The 21,245-nt window shown below is 49.3% G+C and overlaps 1 protein-coding gene across 2 annotated transcripts in view; it reads left to right on the forward strand.

The window, feature by feature from the left end:
- LOC144611492 (protein FAM227A-like) overlaps positions 1–21,245 on the forward strand; it is an 86,119-nt gene that overhangs the window by 19,798 nt on the left and 45,076 nt on the right. For both annotated transcript variants that reach the window (XM_078430622.1, XM_078430623.1), the window contains 5 exons: positions 1,944–2,026; positions 6,885–6,939; positions 12,872–12,924; positions 15,978–16,115; positions 20,431–20,529. In XM_078430622.1, coding sequence (XP_078286748.1) covers positions 1,944–2,026; positions 6,885–6,939; positions 12,872–12,924; positions 15,978–16,115; positions 20,431–20,529 — 428 coding nt within the window. The remainder of the gene's footprint in view (positions 1–1,943; positions 2,027–6,884; positions 6,940–12,871; positions 12,925–15,977; positions 16,116–20,430; positions 20,530–21,245) is intronic.

Genomic DNA, 21,245 nt, shown 5'->3' on the forward strand with positions numbered 1-21,245 from the left:
TCCCCATACCCCCTGACTCCGCTATCCTTAAGAGCTCTGTCTAGCTCTCTCTTGAATGCATTCAGAGAATTGGCCTCCACTGCCTTCTGAGGCAGAGAATTCCACAGATTCACAACTCTCTGACTGAAAAGGTTTTTCCTCATCTCAGTTCTAAATGGCCTACCCCTTATTCTTAAACTGTGGCCCCTTGTTCTGGACTCCCCCAACATTGAGAACATGTTTCCTGCCTCTAACCTGTCCAACCCCTTAATAATCTTATACGTTTCGATAAGATCTCCTCTCATCCTTCTAAATTCCAGTGTATAGAAGCCTAGTCGCTCCAGTCTTTCAACATCGTAGCAACCTGCCTCCTGGCCGGTGGGCCAACAGCGCACCCCGGGCCTAATACGGGAAAAGGGCGGTCCCTTATGGGCAAACCAATTTAGCCCAAAATACGGGATGTCCCGGTTAATACGGGACAGTTGGCCACCCTACATGGAGTAGAGATTAGCAGGGGAAACTGTAGGCCAATGCTGCCCAGTGGGAGTTCGGGGCGGCCATTAGATAGAAGGAGCTGCAGTCTGAAGAAGGGTCTCGACCTGAAACGTCATCGATCCATGTTCTCCAGAGATGCTGCCTGACCTGCTGAGTTATTCTAGCACTTTGTAGCCCTTTTGCGTATTAACTAGCATCCTAAGTTCTTTGTTTCTACAAGGTGTAGTAATGTCGATTAAGGAAATTATTACAACGTCAACAATAAACGTCAACAAAATGGGTCCAAACAGGCAAGTCCCATTGATGGGAGCGTGCTAAAGGCCCCAAACAGTAAGAGGTGAATAGAAGAGGAAATATATAAGCAAGTATCTGAAAACTAAGAGATAAAAAACAAAATGGCAGCACACTGGAGCAGCGGTAGAGTTGCTGCCTTACAGCACCAGAGACACTGGTACGAATGTTATCCATATGCAGTTTGTACATGCTCTCAGAGTTTTCTCCGAGTGCTCTGGTTTCCTCCCACATTCCAAAGATGTGCAGGTTTGTAGATTAATTGGCTTCTGCAAATTGTACCTAGTGTGTATGATGGAACTAGTAAATGGGTAATCATTGGGCTGCTTGGATTCAGTGGGCTGAAGGGCCTGTTTCCATGCTGTATTTCTAAACTAAACTAATCTAAACTAAGATAGCATTTGAAGAAAATTCCAACTACCCTCCCAATAACTGGGACAGTAACAGCGAGAGGTCTCGGAGGAACAAAATCCAAGAAATACATTTGATAACCTTTTAAATTAGGACAAAGCAAGTCCAACAAGTAAGAAAAGAGGAAGTTAGAAATCTATATCTGCCTTTTACCCCTCTCCCTGTAATTAATTATAAAGGATGGAATTTTTTTCAAATGTTTTTGAAAGAAAGTTGTATATTTTGACCAGCCAGTGCATGTCCAAAGCCTACCTAATCTTCACTCATCAGCCTGCACCTTCTCCCAATGTTGACCCCATCTGCCTCGATCGCACCTGATGCCAGTATGACTGGGTGAGGACCCTACCCGCTGAAGATAGACACAAAATGCTGGAGTAACTCAGCGGGACAGGCAGCATCTCTGGAGAGAAGGAATGGGTGACGTTTTGGGTCGAGACGCTTCTTCACACTGAGCCTGAACCCGAAACGTCACCCATTCCTTCTCTCAAGAGATGCTGCCTGTCCCGCTGCATTACTCCAGCATTTTATGTCTATCTTCGGTGTAAACCGACGCATCTGCAGTTCCTTCCTACACATCCATACCAGCTGTTTGTACCATGCACAGTTATCACCCGCATTGCTGCATGTGAGGTTGACCATTGGAAGTGAACTGGCGGAGGTTGTGGTGACATGTTGTTGAGCAGAGAGATGTTTGGCCAGACCGATGCTGAAAAATTTTGGGTGAATTGTCCTTGTCAATTTTTTTTTGCTTAACTAATTCTCTTCAGTATTTGTGACTGGCTCAATGGACCAGGTGAACGAGAAGCTCCAGCATTTGAGCGGAACAATCCAGGCCCACCCCGCTGCTCTGGTGAGTCTGACCACCCCACCTGGTGGTAGGTGGCCATCTCCGGGGAGAGTGAGGTGTATGTGGGCCTCGGGGGAGATAGGCTTAGGCAGATAGGGTTGCCAACTGCCCCTTATTAGCCAGGACATCCCGTATATTGGGCTAAATTGGTTTGTCACGTACGGGACCGCCCTTGCCCCGTATTAGGCCCGGGGGGTGCTGTAGGCCCGGACAGTGTAGGCCCGGACAATGTAGGCCCCGATAGTGTAGGTCCCGACAGTGAAGGCCCTGACAGTGTAGGACCGAAGGCCCGGGCACCGCCTAACGGAGGTTGCATAGCAACCCGCCTCCCGGCCCGGGTGGCCGCCATTGGTGGAGCGGGAGTACGTGGCCGCTGGCTGGATGAGGTCACGTGGGGCGCGGGGCGGTAACGTCACCTTTTGTCCCTTATTTGGGAGTGAGAAAGTTGGCCACCCCTACAGGCAGAGGAGGAGTGGAGGGCAAGTGTGAAGGGGAGAGGCTGATAGAGTGGGGCAGTGTGAGGAAGCATAGTTGTGCGGAGGGGGGAAAGAGTGGGGGTGTGAGGGGTAGGGTGGTGGTGTGGGGGAAAGGGGACAGTGTGGAATGGTGCGGGGTGAAGGACCGTAGCGAGGGACGGTGTGGAGGGAAGGGTGGTAGTGGCGCGTGGGGGGAAAGAGTCGCAGTGTAGGGAAGATGTGTGAGGAAAGACTGCTCGTGTTGGGTGGCAGTGTGGGGAGTTGTGCGGGAGCGTATTGGGGGAGCTGTGAGACGGTGTGGGGGGAATGAGTGTCATAGAGTCTGAGTGATACAGTGTGGAAACAGACCCTTCGGCCCAACTTGCCCACACCGGCCAACAACGTCCCAGCTACACTAGTCCCACCTGCCTGCATTTGGTCCATATCCCTCCAAAATCAGCACGGTGGCGCAGCGGTAGAGTTGCTGCCTTACAGCGAATGCAGCGCCGGAGACTCAGGTTCGATCCTGACTACGGGCACCGTCTGTACGGAGTTTGTACGTTCTCCCCGTGACCTGCGTGGGTTTTCTCCGAGATCTTCGGTTCCTCCCACACTCCAAAGACGTACAGGTATGTAGGTTAATTGGCTGGGCAAATGTAAAAATTGTCCCTAGTGGGTGTAGGATCGTGTTAGTGTGCAGGGATCGCTGTGCGGCGCGGACCCGGTGGGCCGAAGGGCCTGTTTCTGCGCTGTATCTCTAAATCTAAATCTAAATCAAACCTGTCCTATCCATGTACCTGTCCAACTGTTTCTTCAACGATGGGATAGTCCCAGCCTCAACTGCCTCCTCTGGCAGCTTGTTCCATACACCCACCACCCTCTGTGTGAAAATGTTACCCCTCGGATTCCTATTAAATCTCTTCCCTTCCACCTTGAACCTATGTCCTCTGGTCCTCGATTCCCCTACTCTGGGCAAGAGACTCTGTGCATCTACCCGATCGATTGCTCTCATGATTTTGTACATCTCTATAAGATCAAAGTGACAGCCACCTTTCCCCCCCACACCAGGTACTGTTGTGTGGAGTGGTGTGGGGGGAGAGGGAAGTCGTGTGGGACGGTGTAGGGATAGGGTGGTAGTCTGGGGATGTGCATGGGAAACGTGTGGTGCTCTGGAATGGCGTGGAAGGAAAGGGTAGTGGTTTAGTTTAGTTTAGTTTAGTTTAGTTTAGTTTAGTTTAGAGTTACGGCGCAGGTAGAAACCCGGGTTCGATTCCGACTACGGGCGCTGTCTGTACGGAGTTTGTACGTTCTCCCCGTGACCTGCGTGGGTTGTCTCCGAGATCTTCGGTTTCCTCCCACACTCCAAAGACGTGCAGGTTTTTAGGTTAATTGGCTTGGTGTATGTGTAAAATTGTCCCGGGTGTGTGTAGGGTAGTGTTAATGTGCGGGGATCGCTGGTCGGTGCGGACTCAGTGGGCTGAAGGGCCTGTTTCCACGCTGTACCTCTAAACTAAAAACTAAGATGCTGCCTGAACTGCTGAATTAAAGCACCATTTTGTGTCTATCTTCGGTATAAACCAGCAACTGCGGTTCTTTTTTCTTACACAAAATAATTTTGCATGTTTTAATGTGATTACCTCCCATTCTTCCAAACTCCCCACCCTGGTCGTCCCACCTGTTCCACTGATCGCATCTGTGCATCCCTGTTGTGAGGACATCTTCCGCAGCCACCAATGGGCCATTGTGGACTCCACCCTTCCTGAGTTCATCTGTTGCCAGCCCTGTTTTCTTCTGGCCTCTTCTCGCCTCCTGTTTCCCTCTCCCCACCTCTATCTCTGAGTCTGAAGAAGGGTTTCTGACCTGAAATATCACCGATTCCTTTTCTCCAGTGATCCTGCCTGACCCATTGTGTTACTCCAGCACTTTGTGTCTGTCTAGAAGTATAAGCCTGGTTAGCTTATTGTTTTTTCAAGGAACAAAACTCCCATCAATTTGGTGACCCTTCTTTGCATTCCCTATCTAGCACATATACCCTTCCTGGCACAAGGAAACTAGACTTGTGCACTCTAATGCAGCAATATGGCACTCTAGTAGTCAGACTCTTCTGTAATGACTGACAGCCTATTTGGCTTCGCTCCTGGTGACCGTTCATCCTGACCATCAATTGACGCTGTGCCTCCATGATAATCGTTTGTACGACGATGCCCAAGTCCCCCGGAGCACCAGCACATTTCAATCCCTCACCATTTCAAACATACTCTACATTCCTGTTTGCTTTTTACCAAAATTAATGATGGAACATGGAACAGGGCGTCACGGTGGCGCAGCGGTAGAGTTGCTGCCTTATAGCGCCAGAGACCCGGGTTCCATCCTGACCTCGAGTGCTGTCCTCACCAAGTTTGTACATTCCCCCTGTGACCACATGGATTTTCTCCGGGTGCTTCGGTTAGACAATAGACAATAGGTGCAGGAGGAGGCCATTCGGCCCTTCGAGCCAGCACCACCATTCAATGTGATCATGGCTGATCATTCTCCAGAGAAAACAATCCAAGTCTATCCACCCTCTCCCAGTAGCTGAAACCCACTAATCCAGGCAGCATTCTGGTAAACTGCACATATCCCATCTGTCCTTGCAACCTGCCTCTTCATCCTCCCCACCGTCCGCAATGTCACCCAGCTGTGTATCATCAGTAACTTTCGATATATCTCTTATACTCTCCTCACGCAAAATAATTGAGAGCACCGCCGATTGATTACATTGACTTCAAGCTGAGCCACACCTCGGTTTTTATACTTTTCATGTTTATGCCTGTGAAGACCCATTCATCTCTGAGAAACCTAAGCTGCTCCAGTTGTAAATTCTTGTACATTAAAGACTTCCTTTACCCCACCTGTGACATTAAGCAACAAAAGTTTTAGCTCTGTAGTTCTTTTTGTTTGCTTTATTTTGCACTATATAACTTATCTCCAGATTAGTTTAGTTTAGTTTATAGATATACGGCGCGGAAACAGGCCCTTCGGCCCACCGGATCTGTGCCGACCAGCGATCCCCGCATATAAACACTATCCTACACACACTATGGACATTTTTTACATTTACCAAGCCAATTAACCTACATACCTGCACGTCTTTGGAGTGTGGGAGGAAACCAAAGATCTCGGAGAAAACCCACGCAGGTCACGGGGAGAACGTACAAACCCCGTACAGACAGCACCCGCGGTCGGGATGGAACCCGGGTCTCCGGCGCTGCATTCGCTGTAAGGCAGCAACTCTACCGCTGCGCCACCGTGCTGGGAAGATTCAGGGACAGTTTCTTCCCAGCTGTCATCAGGCAACTGAACCATCCTAACAACAACTAGAGAGCGGTCCTGAGCTACTATCTACCTTATTAGGGACCCTCGGATTATCTTTAATTGGACTTTACTGGACTTTATCTCGCTCTATAGGTTATTCCCTTTATCCTGTATCTGTACACTGTGGGTGGCTTGATTGGAATCATGTATCATCTCCCCGCTGACTGGATAGCATGCAACTAAAAGCCTTTTATTCTACCTCAGTACACATGACAATAACTAAACTAAAAGATCAGTCTGAACAAGGGTCTCGAAGAAACGTCACCCATTCCTTCTCTCCTGAGATGCTGCCTGACCTGCTGAGTTACTCCAGCATTTTGTGAAATAAATACCTTCGATTTGTACCAGCATCTGCAGTTATTTTCTTAAACTAAACTGTTTCTCTACTTCCCTTCTCCACTTTAACGCCTTCCTTAAAACGTTCTTGTCTGATTAAGCATTTGTTCCCTTGTATTTGGATCTCCTTGGTATTGAATTTAATTCGATGATGATCCTGTGAATTAGATTGAGATATTCTACAAACATTAAGGCTGCACTGTAAAAGCAAAATTTAATTACTGCTTTTTGTGGCTGAATGTCTTCAGGGAAAACAAGAATGATTCATTAATGGTCTGAGTTGGAGGGTGTAATGGTCCAGTCAGAGTGAAGTTTGTTAGGTGAAGCAGTGTTTACTTTAGTTCAGTTTACTTTAGAGATACGGCACAGAAACAGGCTCTTCGGCCCACCGAGTCCACGCCGATCATCGATCCCCGCACACTAACACTATCCTGCACACTAGGGACCATTTACAATTATACCAAGCCAATTAACTTACAAACCTGTGCGTCTTTGGAATGTGGGAGGATTCCAGAGATCCCGGAGAAAACCAAAGCAGGCCACGGGGAGAACGTACAAACTCCGTACAGGCAGCACCCGTAGTCAGGATCGAACCCGGGTCTCTGGCGCTGTGAGGCAGCAACTCTACCACTGAGCCACCGTGACAAACTGGAATGAGCTACAGTCCAAGTTACACTTCCCCGTAACAGTTGTATATTTTTTTTGATTTTCTACAGATATTTGAGATTCGGGTCAGTAAATGTGACATTCTACCCAGGGTGCAGTCAGAGAGTAAGTATGTTTGCGAGGTGGCAACATAATCAGTGAACAAAGTCAGGAGGAAGGAGTCTTAAACCCATCCTGTGTGCTGATCTGACCAAAAATGGTGCGCAAATTCAATTGTAAGCATTTGAATGTTTCTTGTACTGACAGGTTGCCGTGCCACAAATGATCACTTGTGTTGATGCAGACCACAACTGCAAAGTCTGTAGCGCAGGTATTAAGATCTCAAGATCCATTTATTGTCACATGTACCAATTAAGGTACAGTGAAATTTGAGTCACCATACAGCCACACTAAGTGAAAAGCAACAAGACACGCAGCCACATAAAGTAAAATTTAACATAGACATCCACCTCAGCAGATTCCACATTCCTCACTGTGATGGAAGGTAATAAAGTTCAGACATCTTCCTCTTTGTTCACCCGCGGTCGGGGCTGTTGAACCGTCCGTAGTGGCCGCTGCCGACTGTCCGAGCCCTCGCGTCGGGATGATCGAAACTCCCCGCGTCGGGACGGTTGAAAAAACTCGGCGGAATAGAGGTCTCGAGTCGGCCTCTTCTTATCAGAGACCGCGGGCTTCACGGTGTTAAAGTTCACAGGCCCCGCGGATGGCGCTCTCCGCAGTCGATCCCCGGCAAAGGATCGCAAGCTCCACGATGTTAAAGTCCGCGACTTGATTGAATAACATGCATGGAAGCTTAGTACACATGAAGATAATTAACCAAAGCCAATATCAAAACTGTACGTTCACACAAGGGCGGTGGGTGTATGGAACAAGCTGCCAGTCTGAAGAAGGGTCTCGACCCGAAACGTCACCCATTCCTTCTCTCCTGAGATGCTGCCTGACCTGCTGAGTTACTCCAGCATTTTGTGGGGAAAAAAAGCTGCCTGAGGAGGTATTTGAGGCTGGGACTATCCCAACATTGAAGAAACAGTTAGACAAGTACATGGATAGGACAGGTTTGGAGGGATATGGACCAAGCGCAGGCAGGTGGGACTAGTGTAGCAAGGTGGGCTGAAGGGCCTGTTTCCACACTGTATCACTCTATGACTCTAAACGCAAGGAGATAGGAGCACTATGTTATGAAACATTGGTCAGGTGAAATATTGTGTGCGACTTTGATCACCACACTATAGGAAGGGCAAGATTGTACTGGAGAGCTAGCAAAGCGAATTCACCATTATGTTGCCTAAGATAGATTATTTAGATCTGAGGAGAGACAAGATAGGCTGGGTTTTTTTTCCTTGGGGCAGGAGAACTGAGCGGGAACATAATCCATCCACTTTGGCGGTAGAATTGCTGCCATACAGCGAATGCAGCGCCGGAGACCCGGGTTCAATCCCGACTACGGGTGCTGTCTGTACGGAGTTATTTATTCACAAAGTGCTGGAGTAACTCAGTAGGTCAGGCAGCATCTCAGGAGAGAAGGAATGGGTGACGTTTCGGGTCGAGACCCTTCTTCAGACTGATGTCAGGGGGGCGGGACAAAGGAAGGATATAGGTTGAGACAGGAAGACAGTAGGAGATCTGGGAAGGGGGAGGGGAAGAGAGGGACAGAGGAACTATCTAAAGTTGGAGAAGTCAATGTTCATACCGCTGGGCTGAAGCTGCCCAAGCGAAATATGAGGTGCTGTTCCTCCAATTTCCGGTGGGCCTCACTGTACGGAGTTTGTACGTTCTCCCCTTGACCTGCGTGGGCTTTCCCCAAGATCTTCGGTTTCCTCCCACACTCCAAAGTACTGGTTTGTAGGTTAATTGGCTTGGTGAATGTAAAAATTGTCCCTAGTGTGTGTAGGATAGTGTTAACGTGCGAGGATCGCTGGTCGGCGCGGACCCGGTGGGCCGAAAGGGCCTGTTTCCGCGCTGTATCTGTAAACTAAACTTTGAATTTGGTGCGGCGCGGTGGCGCAGCGGTAGAGTTGCTGCTTCACAGCGCCAGAGACCCGGGTTCCATCCTGACTACGGGTGCTGTCTGTATGGAGTTTGTACGTTCTCCCCGTGACCGCGTGGGTTTTCTGGCCCTGAGGTTACAGATTGTGTTCACTTCCGCTGCTGGTGATGTCCTGCGGTGCCTCATGGATATCCAGTTTTGAGCTGCCAGTCCTATTTTGAGTATTTCCCTTTTAATTTAGAGATACAGCACGGAAACAGGCCGTTCGGGCCACCGAGTCCGCACCGACCAGCGATCCCCGCACACTAACACTATCCTACACACATTAGGGGCAATTTACACCAAGCCAATTCACCTGTGCGTCTTTGGAGTGTGGGAGGAAACCGAAGATCTTGGAGAAAACCCACGTAGGTCACGGGGAGAACGTACAAACTCCGTACAGTACAGCACCCGTAGTCGGGATCGAACCCGGGTCTCCAGTGCTCCAATTGCTGTAAGTCAGCAGCTCTATCGCTGCACCACCGTGGCCGCCCATGTTTGTCGTGCCACACAACACATGCGACCAGAATATAATCGTGGACTCTGATCGGATTGGTTTACTTGAGGAGCTGCGAGCTTCGAAGTATTGAGATGCCGGCAGCGATGAGCTTTTGAAGCCACTCTAACTGTGGGTTGCACTTCACATAGAAGCATAGACAATAGGTGCAGGAGTAGGCCATTCGGCCCTTCGAGCCAGCACCGCCATTCAATATGATCATGGCTGATCATCCAAAATCAGTACCCTGTTCCTGCTTTTTCCCCATATCCTTTGATTCCGTTAGCCCTAAGAGCTAAATCTAACTCTCTCTGGAAAACAACCAGTGAATTGGCCTCCACTGCCTTTTGTGTCAGTGAATTCCACAGATTCACAACTCTCTGGGTGAACGTTTTTTTCCTCATCTCAGTCCCAAATGGCCTCCCCCTTATTCTTAAACAGTGACCCTGACTGGTCCAAGGAAACCATTGATCAGGGGGTTCCAGAGGAGCTAAGTTTAGAGTTCATAAACATGGATTGCAAGTGTTACCAACTGCACCTCATACAAAGTGACTACAAAGAAAAAGAAGTTTGGGATAACTAACACCCCCCAGCCTTTTTCATGTCAACAAGGAGCAGAAGGAGGCCATTCAGCCCTTCGAGTCTACTCCACTTTTTCCCACTCTTGTCTCGATGCCCTGCTTGAATGCACACCCTTTTCTTCCACAATGCCATCCCCCTTTCTCCTTCCCCACTCCCCCACCCTTCCCCTCCCACTGATATCCCTTCCTCTGGCTTTACATTTCACACCTCTTCCCTCCTTATCACGTAGCCTTTTGTCTTTTCATCTCTGGCTGTTGTCAAATGCCAGGTAATCTGCCAATTACCCCCACCTCAACTGTATCTACCTACACTATCTATCACATACCAGGCTTTGAACTGCCCCCAACTCTTGAAGAAGGGTCTCGACCCGAAACGTCACCCATTCCTTCTATCCAGAGATGCTACCTATCCCGCTGAGTTACTCCAGCATTTTGTGTCTGTCTTCCAGCTTTCTTCCCCCCGATTCCAATCAGTCTGAGGAAGAGTCCCGACCCAAAATGTCACCTCCTCATGTTCTCCCGAGATACTGCTTGATCCGCTGAGTCGCTCCAGCACTTTGCATCTTTTCTTAGAAGTCAGCAGCTGTTGTTTCATTTTCTGTACAGATAAACAAAGTTACAGCGGGGAGGAGGACAGGAGGGGGGAAAAAAACAAATACTTTCCAAGGAAGTAAAAGCAATGATTGGAGTACAGACTGCACAACAAAATAGAACAATGGAAGAACACATTAGCACCAATGGAGACAAAATGGGGACTTTTCAACAAAAAGATACTAGAGGAGCAAGATAGACCACTCGACCCTAAAAACCGTAGTGCGTCACGGCGCCATTTTAGTAGGCAGAAACTTGCAGAAACATTTAAAAAGAAAAATAACAAAAATCTGTGAATTGCTGCCTAACAGCGAATGCAGCGCCGGAGACTCAGGTTCGATCCTGACTACGGGCGCCGTCTGTACGGAGTTTGTACGTTCTCCCCGTGACCGGCGTGGGTTTTCTCCGAGATCTTCGGTTTCCTCCCACACTCCAAAGACGTACAGGTTTGTAGGTTAATTGGCTGGGCACATGTAAAAATTGTCCCTATTGTGTGTAGGATAGTGTTAATGTGCGGGGATCGCTGGGCGGCACGGACCCGGTGGGCCGAAGGGCCTGTTTCCGCGCTGCATCTCTAAAAAAAAAAGATATATTCTGCATTTTTATGGTATCATCACACATACTGTTCCCCCACAACACTGATTACACTGCGAGAGGCAGAGCGAGCGGCGGGCTTTGCTTACTAAAATGGCGGTCGTTCCGCTCCTTTGCGTACTACACTTCAGTATAGGCGATTTAGACGCAGTGGTTCATCTTGCTCCTCTAGTATCTTTGCTTTTCACTGCTCCTCGGTTCACGTGACAATAAACTAAACTCTACTCAACAGAAATGTTTGGATCTAGAGCCTACATTGGGACTGAGAGAGAAAGGGAAAGATTATGTGTGCATAGATGTCCAAGGGGATGTGGACGGATGGGCAGAGGGAACTGGGAGGGGGAGTGGATAGGACAGGTGACCAAAGGTTGTGGAAACCTAAAGAGCGTGTGTGGGAGAAGAACATTGGGGGCGTGGGTTACATGAAACAGTAAAAATCATTGTCATACCATTGAGTTGAAGGCTACCCAAGCAGAACATGAGGTGTTGTTTTAATCTGCATTTGGCTATATACTGGAGATCTTTCCATTTCTCTCTCAGTCCTGATGCAGGATCTCGACCTGAAACGTTGACGTAAGTCTTTTACCTCCTCAGATGCTGCTTGAACCTCTGATTTCTTGCAGCATTTCAGTTTTATTTCTTCCAGCATTTCCAGTCACGTTTGCTTAGTTTAGTTTAGTGTTACAGCGTGGAAACAGGCCCTTCAGCCCACCGAGTCTGTGCCGACCAAAGCTCCCCCATACGTTAGTTCTATCCGAAACCCCAGGGACAGTTTACAGAGGCTGATTAACCTACAAACCCCCACATCTTTGGAATGTGGGAAGAAACCGGAACCAGGAGAAAACTCACAAGGTCACAGGGAGAACGTGCAAACTCCATACAGCCAGCATCCGTAGTTAGGATCGAAACTGTGTTTCTAGCGCTGTAAGACAGCAAACTCTACCGTTGCACCACTGTGCCGCCACCGTGCCATTTGTCTTTGTGTGACTGAAGTACATTTCTTTAGTTTAGTTTAGTTTAGTTTAGAGACACAGCGCGGAAACAGGCCCTTCGGCCCACCAGGTCCGCGCCGACCAGTGATCCCTGCACATTAACGCTACCCTACACACACTGGGGACAATTTTTACATTTACACCAAGCCAATTAACCTACAAGCCTCTACGTCTTTGGAGTGTGGGAGGAAACCGAAGATCTAAAACTGAGGTGAGAAGAAAACCTTTTCACCCAGAGAGTTGCCAATTTGTGGAATTCTCTGCCACAGAGGGCAGTGGAGGCCAATTCACTGGATGAATTTAAAAGAGAGTTAGATAGAGCTCTGGGGGCTAGCGGAATCAAGGGAAATGGGGAGAAGGCAGGCACGGGTTACTGATTGTGGATGATCAGCCATGATCGCAATGAATGGCGGTGCTGGCTCGAAGGGCCGAATGGCCTCCTCCTGCACCTATTTTCTATGTTTCTATCTCAGAGGTCACAGGGAGAATGTACAAACTCCGTACAGACAGCACCAGTAGTCAGGATCGAACCCGGGTCTCTGGCGCTGTAAGCATTTAAGGCAGCAATTCTACCGCTGTGCCACCATGCCATCTTAAATAGATCGGAAATCAAGGATTACAGTAATCAGGCTTAAAAATGAAGCTGAGGCAGGGGGCGAGGGATGACTCAGCTCTTTCCCTGTGCCCTTTCTGACGTCTGGAGTCGGCACATTCACTGATGAAACTCACGTTGCCCTTTTTGACTTATTTTCCCCAGAAACTATGCAGAATATTTTTGATATTCAAACAGAGAACAGGCCAAAGAGCAAGGTTGGTATGCTTTCACCACATTTACCTACATTTGAATACATTGAGAACAAACAGGCCACCAGTCCTGTTGTATAAATAAGGACCTGTCGGACTTTATGAAATCCAGCTACCTGCAACGCTCCATCAACCTCTAGCTCCCTCCCCCTCGTCTCCTCCCTGTGTGCCACTCAGATTCTCACCCATTTCTCCCCCCGTCCTCCATCCCCTCCCACCTATATTCTTCCCTCTGGCTTTACCATTTCCACTTCTTCTATCCTCATCCCCACACTTTTTGTCTCTTCATCTCTGGCCTTTGTCCAAATCCTTGAATGCAGGAGTTGGGATGTTGTGCTACAGTTGCACATGACATTGGTGAGGCTGCATTCAGAGTATTGTGTTCAATTTTGGTCACCCTGCTACAGGAAGCAGTCACTTGTATCTCCTTCACTTGCACTCACCTATCACTTGCCAGGGTTTGTCCAGCCCCACCTCTTTCAGCTTTCTTCCCCACCCTGAAGAAGAGTCCCGACCACAAATGTCACCTATTCCTAGGGTTGCCAACTGTCCCGTATTAGCCAGGACATCCCGTATATTGGGCTAAGTTGGTTTGTCCCGTACAGGGACTGCCCTTGTCCCGTATTAGGCCCGGACAGTGCTGTAGGCCCAGACACTGCAGGGCCGGACACTGTAGGCCCAGACACTATAGGCCCAGGGGCCGCTGTAGGCCCAGACACTGTAGGCCCAGAGGCCCTGGCACCGCCTAACGGAGGTTGCTTAGCAACCAGCCTCCCAGCCAGGGCGGCCGCCATTGGTGGAGCATGTGGCTGCTGGCTGGGTGATGTCACTTTTAGTTCCTTATTTGGGAGTGAGAAAGTTGGCAACCCTACCTATTCCTTTTCTCCAGAGCTGCCGCCTGACCCACTAAGTTATTCCAGCACTTGGAGTCATAGCACCATACAGCACGGAAACTGGCCCTACTGTCCAACTTGCCCATGCCAACCAAGATGCCCCATGTACTCTAGTCCCACATCCCCGCGTTTAGCCCATATCCCTCAAACCTCATCCATGTACCTATCCAAATGCCTGCTATATGTTGTTGTAGTACCGAGCTCAACCATCTCCTCCGGCAGTTCGCTCCATATACCCACCACTCCCCTAGCGGAAAGATTGCCCCTCAAGTTAAATCATTCCCCTCTAATCTTAAACCTCTGTTCCCGGTTCTCGATTTTTCTAGTCTGGGTACAAGACTGTGCATTTACCTAATCTATTTCCCTCAACAATCCCATACACCACTACAAGATCACCCCTCATCCTCCTGCACTCCAAGGAGTAAAGTCCTAGCCGACCTAACCTCTTTCTATCGCCTAGGCCCTTAAGTCCCAGCAACATCTTCGCAAATCCTCTGCACTCTATCCAGCTTAATGACTTGCTTCCCCTGGGTGTCCTAGTGCATCAGTCACTGAAAGGAAGCATGCAGGTACAGCAGGCAGTGAAGAAAGCCAATGGAATGTTGGCCGTCATAACAAGAGGAGTTGAGTATAGGAGCAAACAGGTCCTTCTGCAGTTGTACAAGGCCCTAGTGAGACCGCACCTGGAGTACTGTGTGCAGTTTTGGTATGGCGAGTCTGGAGGCTCGATCTTTGTTGAAGAAGTTTATTGCGACAGCAATATTCGATCACAAAGTTTACTTAACGAGATTACAGACAACCATTAATTCTAACTGTTCACTTCAAAGAAGTCTCCCAACTAACGTTTTTAGGCGCCAAAACCACACGTGACGACGCTGTCCAATCAGCGGTTTCACTCCCTGGACCAATCCCTACGGTCGCACCCACACATGACCTTGCTGGCCAATCTGAGGGTTCGACACCCAGGACCAATCTCTATGGTCGCTACATTGGTCTCCAAATTTCAGGAAGGATATTCTTGCTATTGAGGTCGTGCAGCATAGGTTTACTAGGTTAATTCCCGGAATGGCGGGACTGCCGTATGTTGAAAGTCTGGAGCGACTAGGCTTGTATACACTGGAATTTAAAAGGATGAGAGGGGATCTTATTGAAACATATAAGATTATTATTAAGGGGTTGGACAGGTTAGAGGCAGGAAACATGTTCCCAATGTTGGGGGAGTCCAGAACCAGGTGCCACAGTTTAAGAATAAGGGGTAGGCCATTTAGAACGGAGATGAGGAAAAACTTTTTCAGTCAGAGAGTTGTAAATCTGTGGAATTCTCTGCCTCAGAAGGCAGTGGAGGCCAATTCTCTGAATGCATTCAAGAGAGAGCTAGATAGAGCTCTTAAGGATAGCGGAGTCAGGGGGTATGGGGAGAAGGCAGGAACGGGGTACTGATTGAGAATGATCAGCCTTGATCACATTGAATGGTGGTGCTGCCTCGAAGGGCCGAATGGCCTACTCCTGCACCTATTGTCAATTGTCTATTTTCTCTAGCAGGGTGACCAAAACTGAACACAACACTCCAAATGCGGCCTCACCAATGCCTTGTGTAATTTTAACATAACATACCAACTATATTCAACACCCCAACCAATGAAGGCCCACATAGGGTTGCCAACTGCCCCGTATTAGCCGGGACATCCCGTATTTTAGGCTAAATTAGTTTGTCCCTTCTCTTGTCCCGTTAGACTGCCCTTGCCCGTATTAGGCCCGGGGCGTGTTGTAGGCCTGGATGCTGTAGGCCCGGACGCTGTCGGCCCGGACGCTGTAGGTCCGGACACTGTAGGCCCGGACGCTGTAGGCCCGGGCGCTGTTGGCCCGGGAGGCGCAGTAGGACCGGACGCTATAGGCCCGGACGCTGTAGGCCCGGATGCAGGACTGTGTAGGTCCGGACACTGTAGGTCCGGGCGCCGTGTAACGGAGGTTGCATAGCAACCCGCCTCCCGGCCCGGGCGGCTGCCTTTGGTGGAGCGGGAGCACGTGGCCGCTGGCTGTGTGAGGTCAAGTGGGGCGCGGGGCGGTGACATCACCTTGTCCCTTATTGAGAGTGAGATAGTTGGCACCCCTAAGCGACGGTACTGTTTTGTGTCTGCTCTCACTGTTGCTTCTCTCTCACTTTAGGTCGCTAAGCCAAAATTGGTGGAGCTTCAACGTTACCCAGGGTTCAATCCATTGGAGCCCACACCTCTGCCCAACGAGACAGCACTGGACCAGATCCTGTACAACGTTCTGAAGGCCCGTAGTCAGGGGAAGAAACAGGTAAGTGGATGTGAGAGTGTTGGCTCACTCAGCGATTTCCCCCCCTTGTGATCAGTTCACGGTTCATCGTAGTCCACATGGGCCAGAACCCAGAGAATGGCTTGACCAGTCTGGTTGTGTCATAGTGATAGAGTCATTGAGGCATACAGTGTGCAAACAGGTCCTTTGGCCCAACTTGCCCTCACCACCCAGCATGTCCCATCTATACCACACTGGTGACACAAATCCACCTGCCTGCATATGGCCCATATCCCTCTTGGGAGGGGGAGGAGGGAGGGAGAGGGGGGAGGGTGGGGAAGGGAGGGGGAGAGGGGGGGAGGGTGGGAGTGGGAGTGTGGGACGGGGAGGGGGAGGGGAGGGGGGGAGAGAGGGGAGGGGAGGGGGGAGAGAGGGGAGGGGAGGCAGGGAGGGTGGTGTGGGGGAGAGGGTGCTACACCAATGCAGGAGAGGTTTGGGCCCAATGGGTCCACATGGTCTATTATCCCTCTAAACCTTTCCTGTCCATGTACCTGCCCAAATGTCATAAGGTCGTAAGGAATAGGAGTAGAATTAGGCCATTCGGCCCATCAGGTCTACTCAGCCATTCAATCATGGCTGATCTATCTCTCACTCCTAACCCCATTCTCCTGCCTTCTCCCCATAACCTCAGACACCTGTCTTATGGGGAGAAATATGGGGAGAATAAGACTGAGACTAACATAGGGTTAATGTATTGGGATGATTGGTGGTCAGCACTGGGCAGGTGGGCCGAAGGGCCTGTTTCTCTGCTGTATCTTTCTATGGCATTCATCTCATGATTTTGTATACATGATCATGAGAGGAATAGATTGGGTAGATGCACAGAGTCTCTTGCCCAGAGTAGGGGAATCGAGGACCAGAGGACAGAGGTTCAAGGTGAAGGGGAAAAGATTTAATAGGAATCTGAGGGGTAACCTTTTTCACACAGAGGGTAGTGGGTGTATGGAACAAGCTGCCAGAGGAGGAAGTTGAGGCTGGAACTATCCCATCGTTTAAGAAACAGTTGGACAGGTACATGAATCGGACAGGTTTAGAGGGATATGGACCAAGCGCAGGCAAGTGGGACTAGTGTAGCTGGGACATTGTTGGCCGGTGTGGATGAGTTGGGCTGAAGGGCCTGTTTCCACACTGTATCACTCTATGGCACTGACTAAAGATGGAAGAATTGACTCAAGTGCAGAGTCTGAGTGCTGGCACAGGGAAACAATGAACGTAAAGGGAGAGGTACCGGGAAATAACTAGTCATCAGGTAGTAGGATTTGATCAGGGACTAGTCGATTGGACTGATTAACATTGGCGAGGTGGTGTTGAGGCTGAAAGATGCAGCCAAGGATTTAAGCAGTGGTGTGGAAACATTGGAACCCAGCACAAATGTTTAGGAAGGAACTACAGATGCTGGTTTACACCAAAGATAGTATGGCGAGTCCGAAACTTGCTGGTTGTAGACGAAGTTTATTGCAGCCGCAATACACGAATACAGAATCAAAACAACAAGTTACAGGACAACCAATATAAACTTACTGTCTTCCTTGAAGACTTCGCCGAACTGGCTAAAACGGGCGCCAAACGCGCACCTGACATCGCTGGCCAATCAGCGATGTCGTTTGCTGGACCAATCCTCATGGTCGCGTTCCCACGTGACCTCGCTGGCCAATCCGAGGGTTCGACGACCTGGACCATTCTCTATGGTCGCTACAATAGACACAAAATGCTGGAGTAACTCAGCGGGACAGGAAGTATCTCTGGATAGAAGGAACGAGTGACATTTCAGATCGAGACCTTTCTTCAGACTGAAGCACATGCAACAAATGTACATGGGGTCAGTGTTTGAATGAAACGATTGCCGAAAATGCGGTTACTCTAGTTATTTACACTAACATTTTATCAATCCAACCATTGATGGTTGTGAAGGTCACTACTGAATCTCCCAGTAAAGTTTTATTCTCTAAGGAGATCACCACGACCTCTATCATCTGCAGTGAGTTTCTACTGTTCTCTCTACAAAGCCTAACATCCTTCTCAAAGTTGGTGGCCAGGGTTGTTCAGAATGGTGGACACAAAATGGTGGAGTAACTCATTGGGTCAGGCAGCATCTCCAGTGAAAATGCATAGACCACATTTCTGGTTGGGACCCTTCTTCAGCCAAAATGTCACCTATCCATTTTCTCCATAGGTGCTGCCTGGCCCACTGAGTTGCTCCAGCATTTTGTGTCCATCTTTGCTATAAGCCAGTACCTGCAGTTCATTTTTATTACATGTTGTGCAGAATGGTTGTAGATAGATTTTAAGGATATTTTAAAGGAGGAAGCAAACGCTGAGAGATTGAAGGAAGAGTCTTCAGAGCTTGGGGACATCGCAGTGAAGGCATGGCCACCAATGATAGAATGATTAATTCCAAACTCACACTTTGCTTGGGCAGCTTGCAACCTGAAGAAGGGCCTCGACCCGAAACGTCACCCCTTCCTTTTCTCCAGAGATGCTGCCTGTCCCGCTGAGTTACGCCTGCATTTTGTGTCTACCTTCGATATGATTATTGATGTCTCTAATTTCAAGTAACCCTCGCATTTCCTCTCTCTCTCTGCATCTCCCCCACCCCAGTCGACCTGCTAGTTCCACTGTTCGTATCCATATATACCTTCGTTATCACCTCTTCCACAGCCAACAATGGACCATTGTGGGCTCTGCCTTTGCTTGGGCATTCACATGCTGCTTCGGATTTGTTCTGAACCTTTTCGTACCACCAGTTTCCCTCCCGCTCTGGCTCTCAGTCTGAAGAAGGGTCTCAACCCGAAAAGTCACCTAGTCAATAGACAATAGACAATAGGTGCAGGAGGAGGCTATTCGGTCCTTCGAGCCAGCACTGCCATTCAATGTGTTCATGGCTGATCATTCTCAATCAGTACCCCGTTCCTGCCTTCTCCCCATACCCCCTGACTCCGCTATCCTTAAGAGCTCTATCTAGCTCTCTCTTGAAAGCATCCAGAGAATTGGCCTCCACTGCCTTCTGAGGCAGAGAATTCCACAGATTTACAACTCTCTGACTGAAGAGGTTTTTCCTCATCTCCGTTCTAAATGGCCTACCCCTTATTCTTAAACTGTGGCCCCCGGTTCTGGACTCCCCCAACATTGGGAACATGTTTCCTGCCTCTAACGTGTCCAACCCCTTATTAATCTTATATGTTTCAACAAGATTCCCTCTCATCCTTCTAAATTCCAGTGTGTACAAGCCTAGTCGCTCTAGTCTTACAACATACGACAGTCCCGCCATTCCGGGAATTAACCTAGTGAACCTAAGCTGCACGCCCTCAATAGCAAGAATATCCTTCCTCAAATTTGGAGACCAAAATTGCACACAGTACTCCAGGTGCGGTCTCACTAGGGCCCTGTACAACTGCAGAAGGACCTCTTTGCTCCTATACTCAACTCCTCTTGTTATGAAGGCCAACATTCCATTGGCTTTCTTCACTGCCTGCTGTACCTGCATGCTTCCTTTCAGTGACTGATGCACTAGGACACCCAGAGGAAGCATGTCATTAAGCTGGATAGAGTGCAGAGAGGATTTGCGAAGATGTTGCTGGGACTTGAGGGCCTGAGCAATAGGGAGAGGTTAGGTCGGCTAGGACTTTATTCCTTGGAGTGCAGGAGGATGAGGGGTGATCTTGTAGAGGTGTATGGGATTGTTGAGGGAAATAGATTAGGTAAATGCAGAGTCTTGTACCCAGACTAGAGAAATCGAGAACCGGGAACAGAGGTTTAAGATTAGAGGGGAAAGATTTAACTTGAGGGGCAATCTTTCCGCTAGGGGAGTGGTGGGTATATGGAGCGAACTGCCGGAGGAGATTGTTGAGCTCGGTACTACAACAACATGTAGCAGACATTTGGATAGGTACATGGATGAGGTTTGAGGCTTATGGGCCAAACGGGGGGATGTGGGACTAGAGTACATGGGGCATCTTGGTTGGCATGGGCAAGTTGGACAGTAGGGCCAGTTTCCGTGCTGTCTGGTGCTATGACTCTAAGTGCTGGAATAACTTAGTGGGTCAGGCGGCATCTCTGGAGAAAAGGAATAGGTAGGGTTGCCAACTTTCTCACTCCCAAATAAGGAACTAAAAGTGACGTCACCCAGCCAGCAGCACATGCTCCCGCTCCACCAATGGCGGCCGCCCTGGCTGGGAGGCTAGTTGCTATGTTTATTCTTAAATCCTTCTCTCCAGAGATGCTGCCTGACCCGCTGAGTTACTCCAGCGTTTGGTGTCTGTCTCACAATTGGTACGCTGACTGTTTGCTCCCTCTGCAGACTGGCTACATTGCTGATTTCAAACAGCTGCTCAACTCCACACTGATGAAGAACATCCTCCTGGACTGCTTCTGGTGGTTTTTCCTGCACATACAGCAGGTGAGCTTGTGCCATGGGGAGCGGCTGGGTTGGTTTAAAGGCTGTACACACCGATGAGCCAAAACACTATGACCACTGACAGGTGAAGTGAATAACAATGATCATCTTGTTACAATGGCACCTGTCAAGGGGTGGGATATATTAGGCAGCAAGTGAACAGCCAGTTCTTGAAGTTGACACGTTGGATGCAGGAGAAATGGGCAGGAGTAAAGACCTGAGCGACTTTGTCAAGGGCCAAATTGATCTGGCCAGACAACTGGGTCAGAGCATCTCTGAAACGGCAAGGCTTGTGGGGTGCTCCCGGACAGCAGTGGTGAGTACCGACCGACAGTGGTCCGAGGAGGGACAAACCACAAACCGACGACAGACAGGGTGTTGGGCGCCCAAGGCTCATCGATGCGCGAGGGCAACGAAGGCTATCCCGTCTGGTCCGAACCGACAGACGGTCGACTGTGGCACAAGTCACAGAAAATGTTAATGGTGGTCACGGGAGGAATGTGTCACAATACACAGTGCATCGCACCCTGCTGCGTATGGGGCTGCACACGGAGGACCAACAGCATATTAGGCAGGTGGTCATAATGGTTTGGCTCATCGGTGTATGCTGCAACTACGTACAGTTAAACCTTTGTTATAACGGAGCATGGTGGTGGTGGGGGGGGTGGTGTCCATGATTGTCCACTCTAACCGAGTAAGGGATTATCGTTGTATAAGTA

This window comes from Rhinoraja longicauda, chromosome 40, assembly GCF_053455715.1.
Source record: "Rhinoraja longicauda isolate Sanriku21f chromosome 40, sRhiLon1.1, whole genome shotgun sequence".
In the NCBI taxonomy this organism is placed as follows: Eukaryota; Metazoa; Chordata; class Chondrichthyes; order Rajiformes; family Arhynchobatidae; genus Rhinoraja; species Rhinoraja longicauda.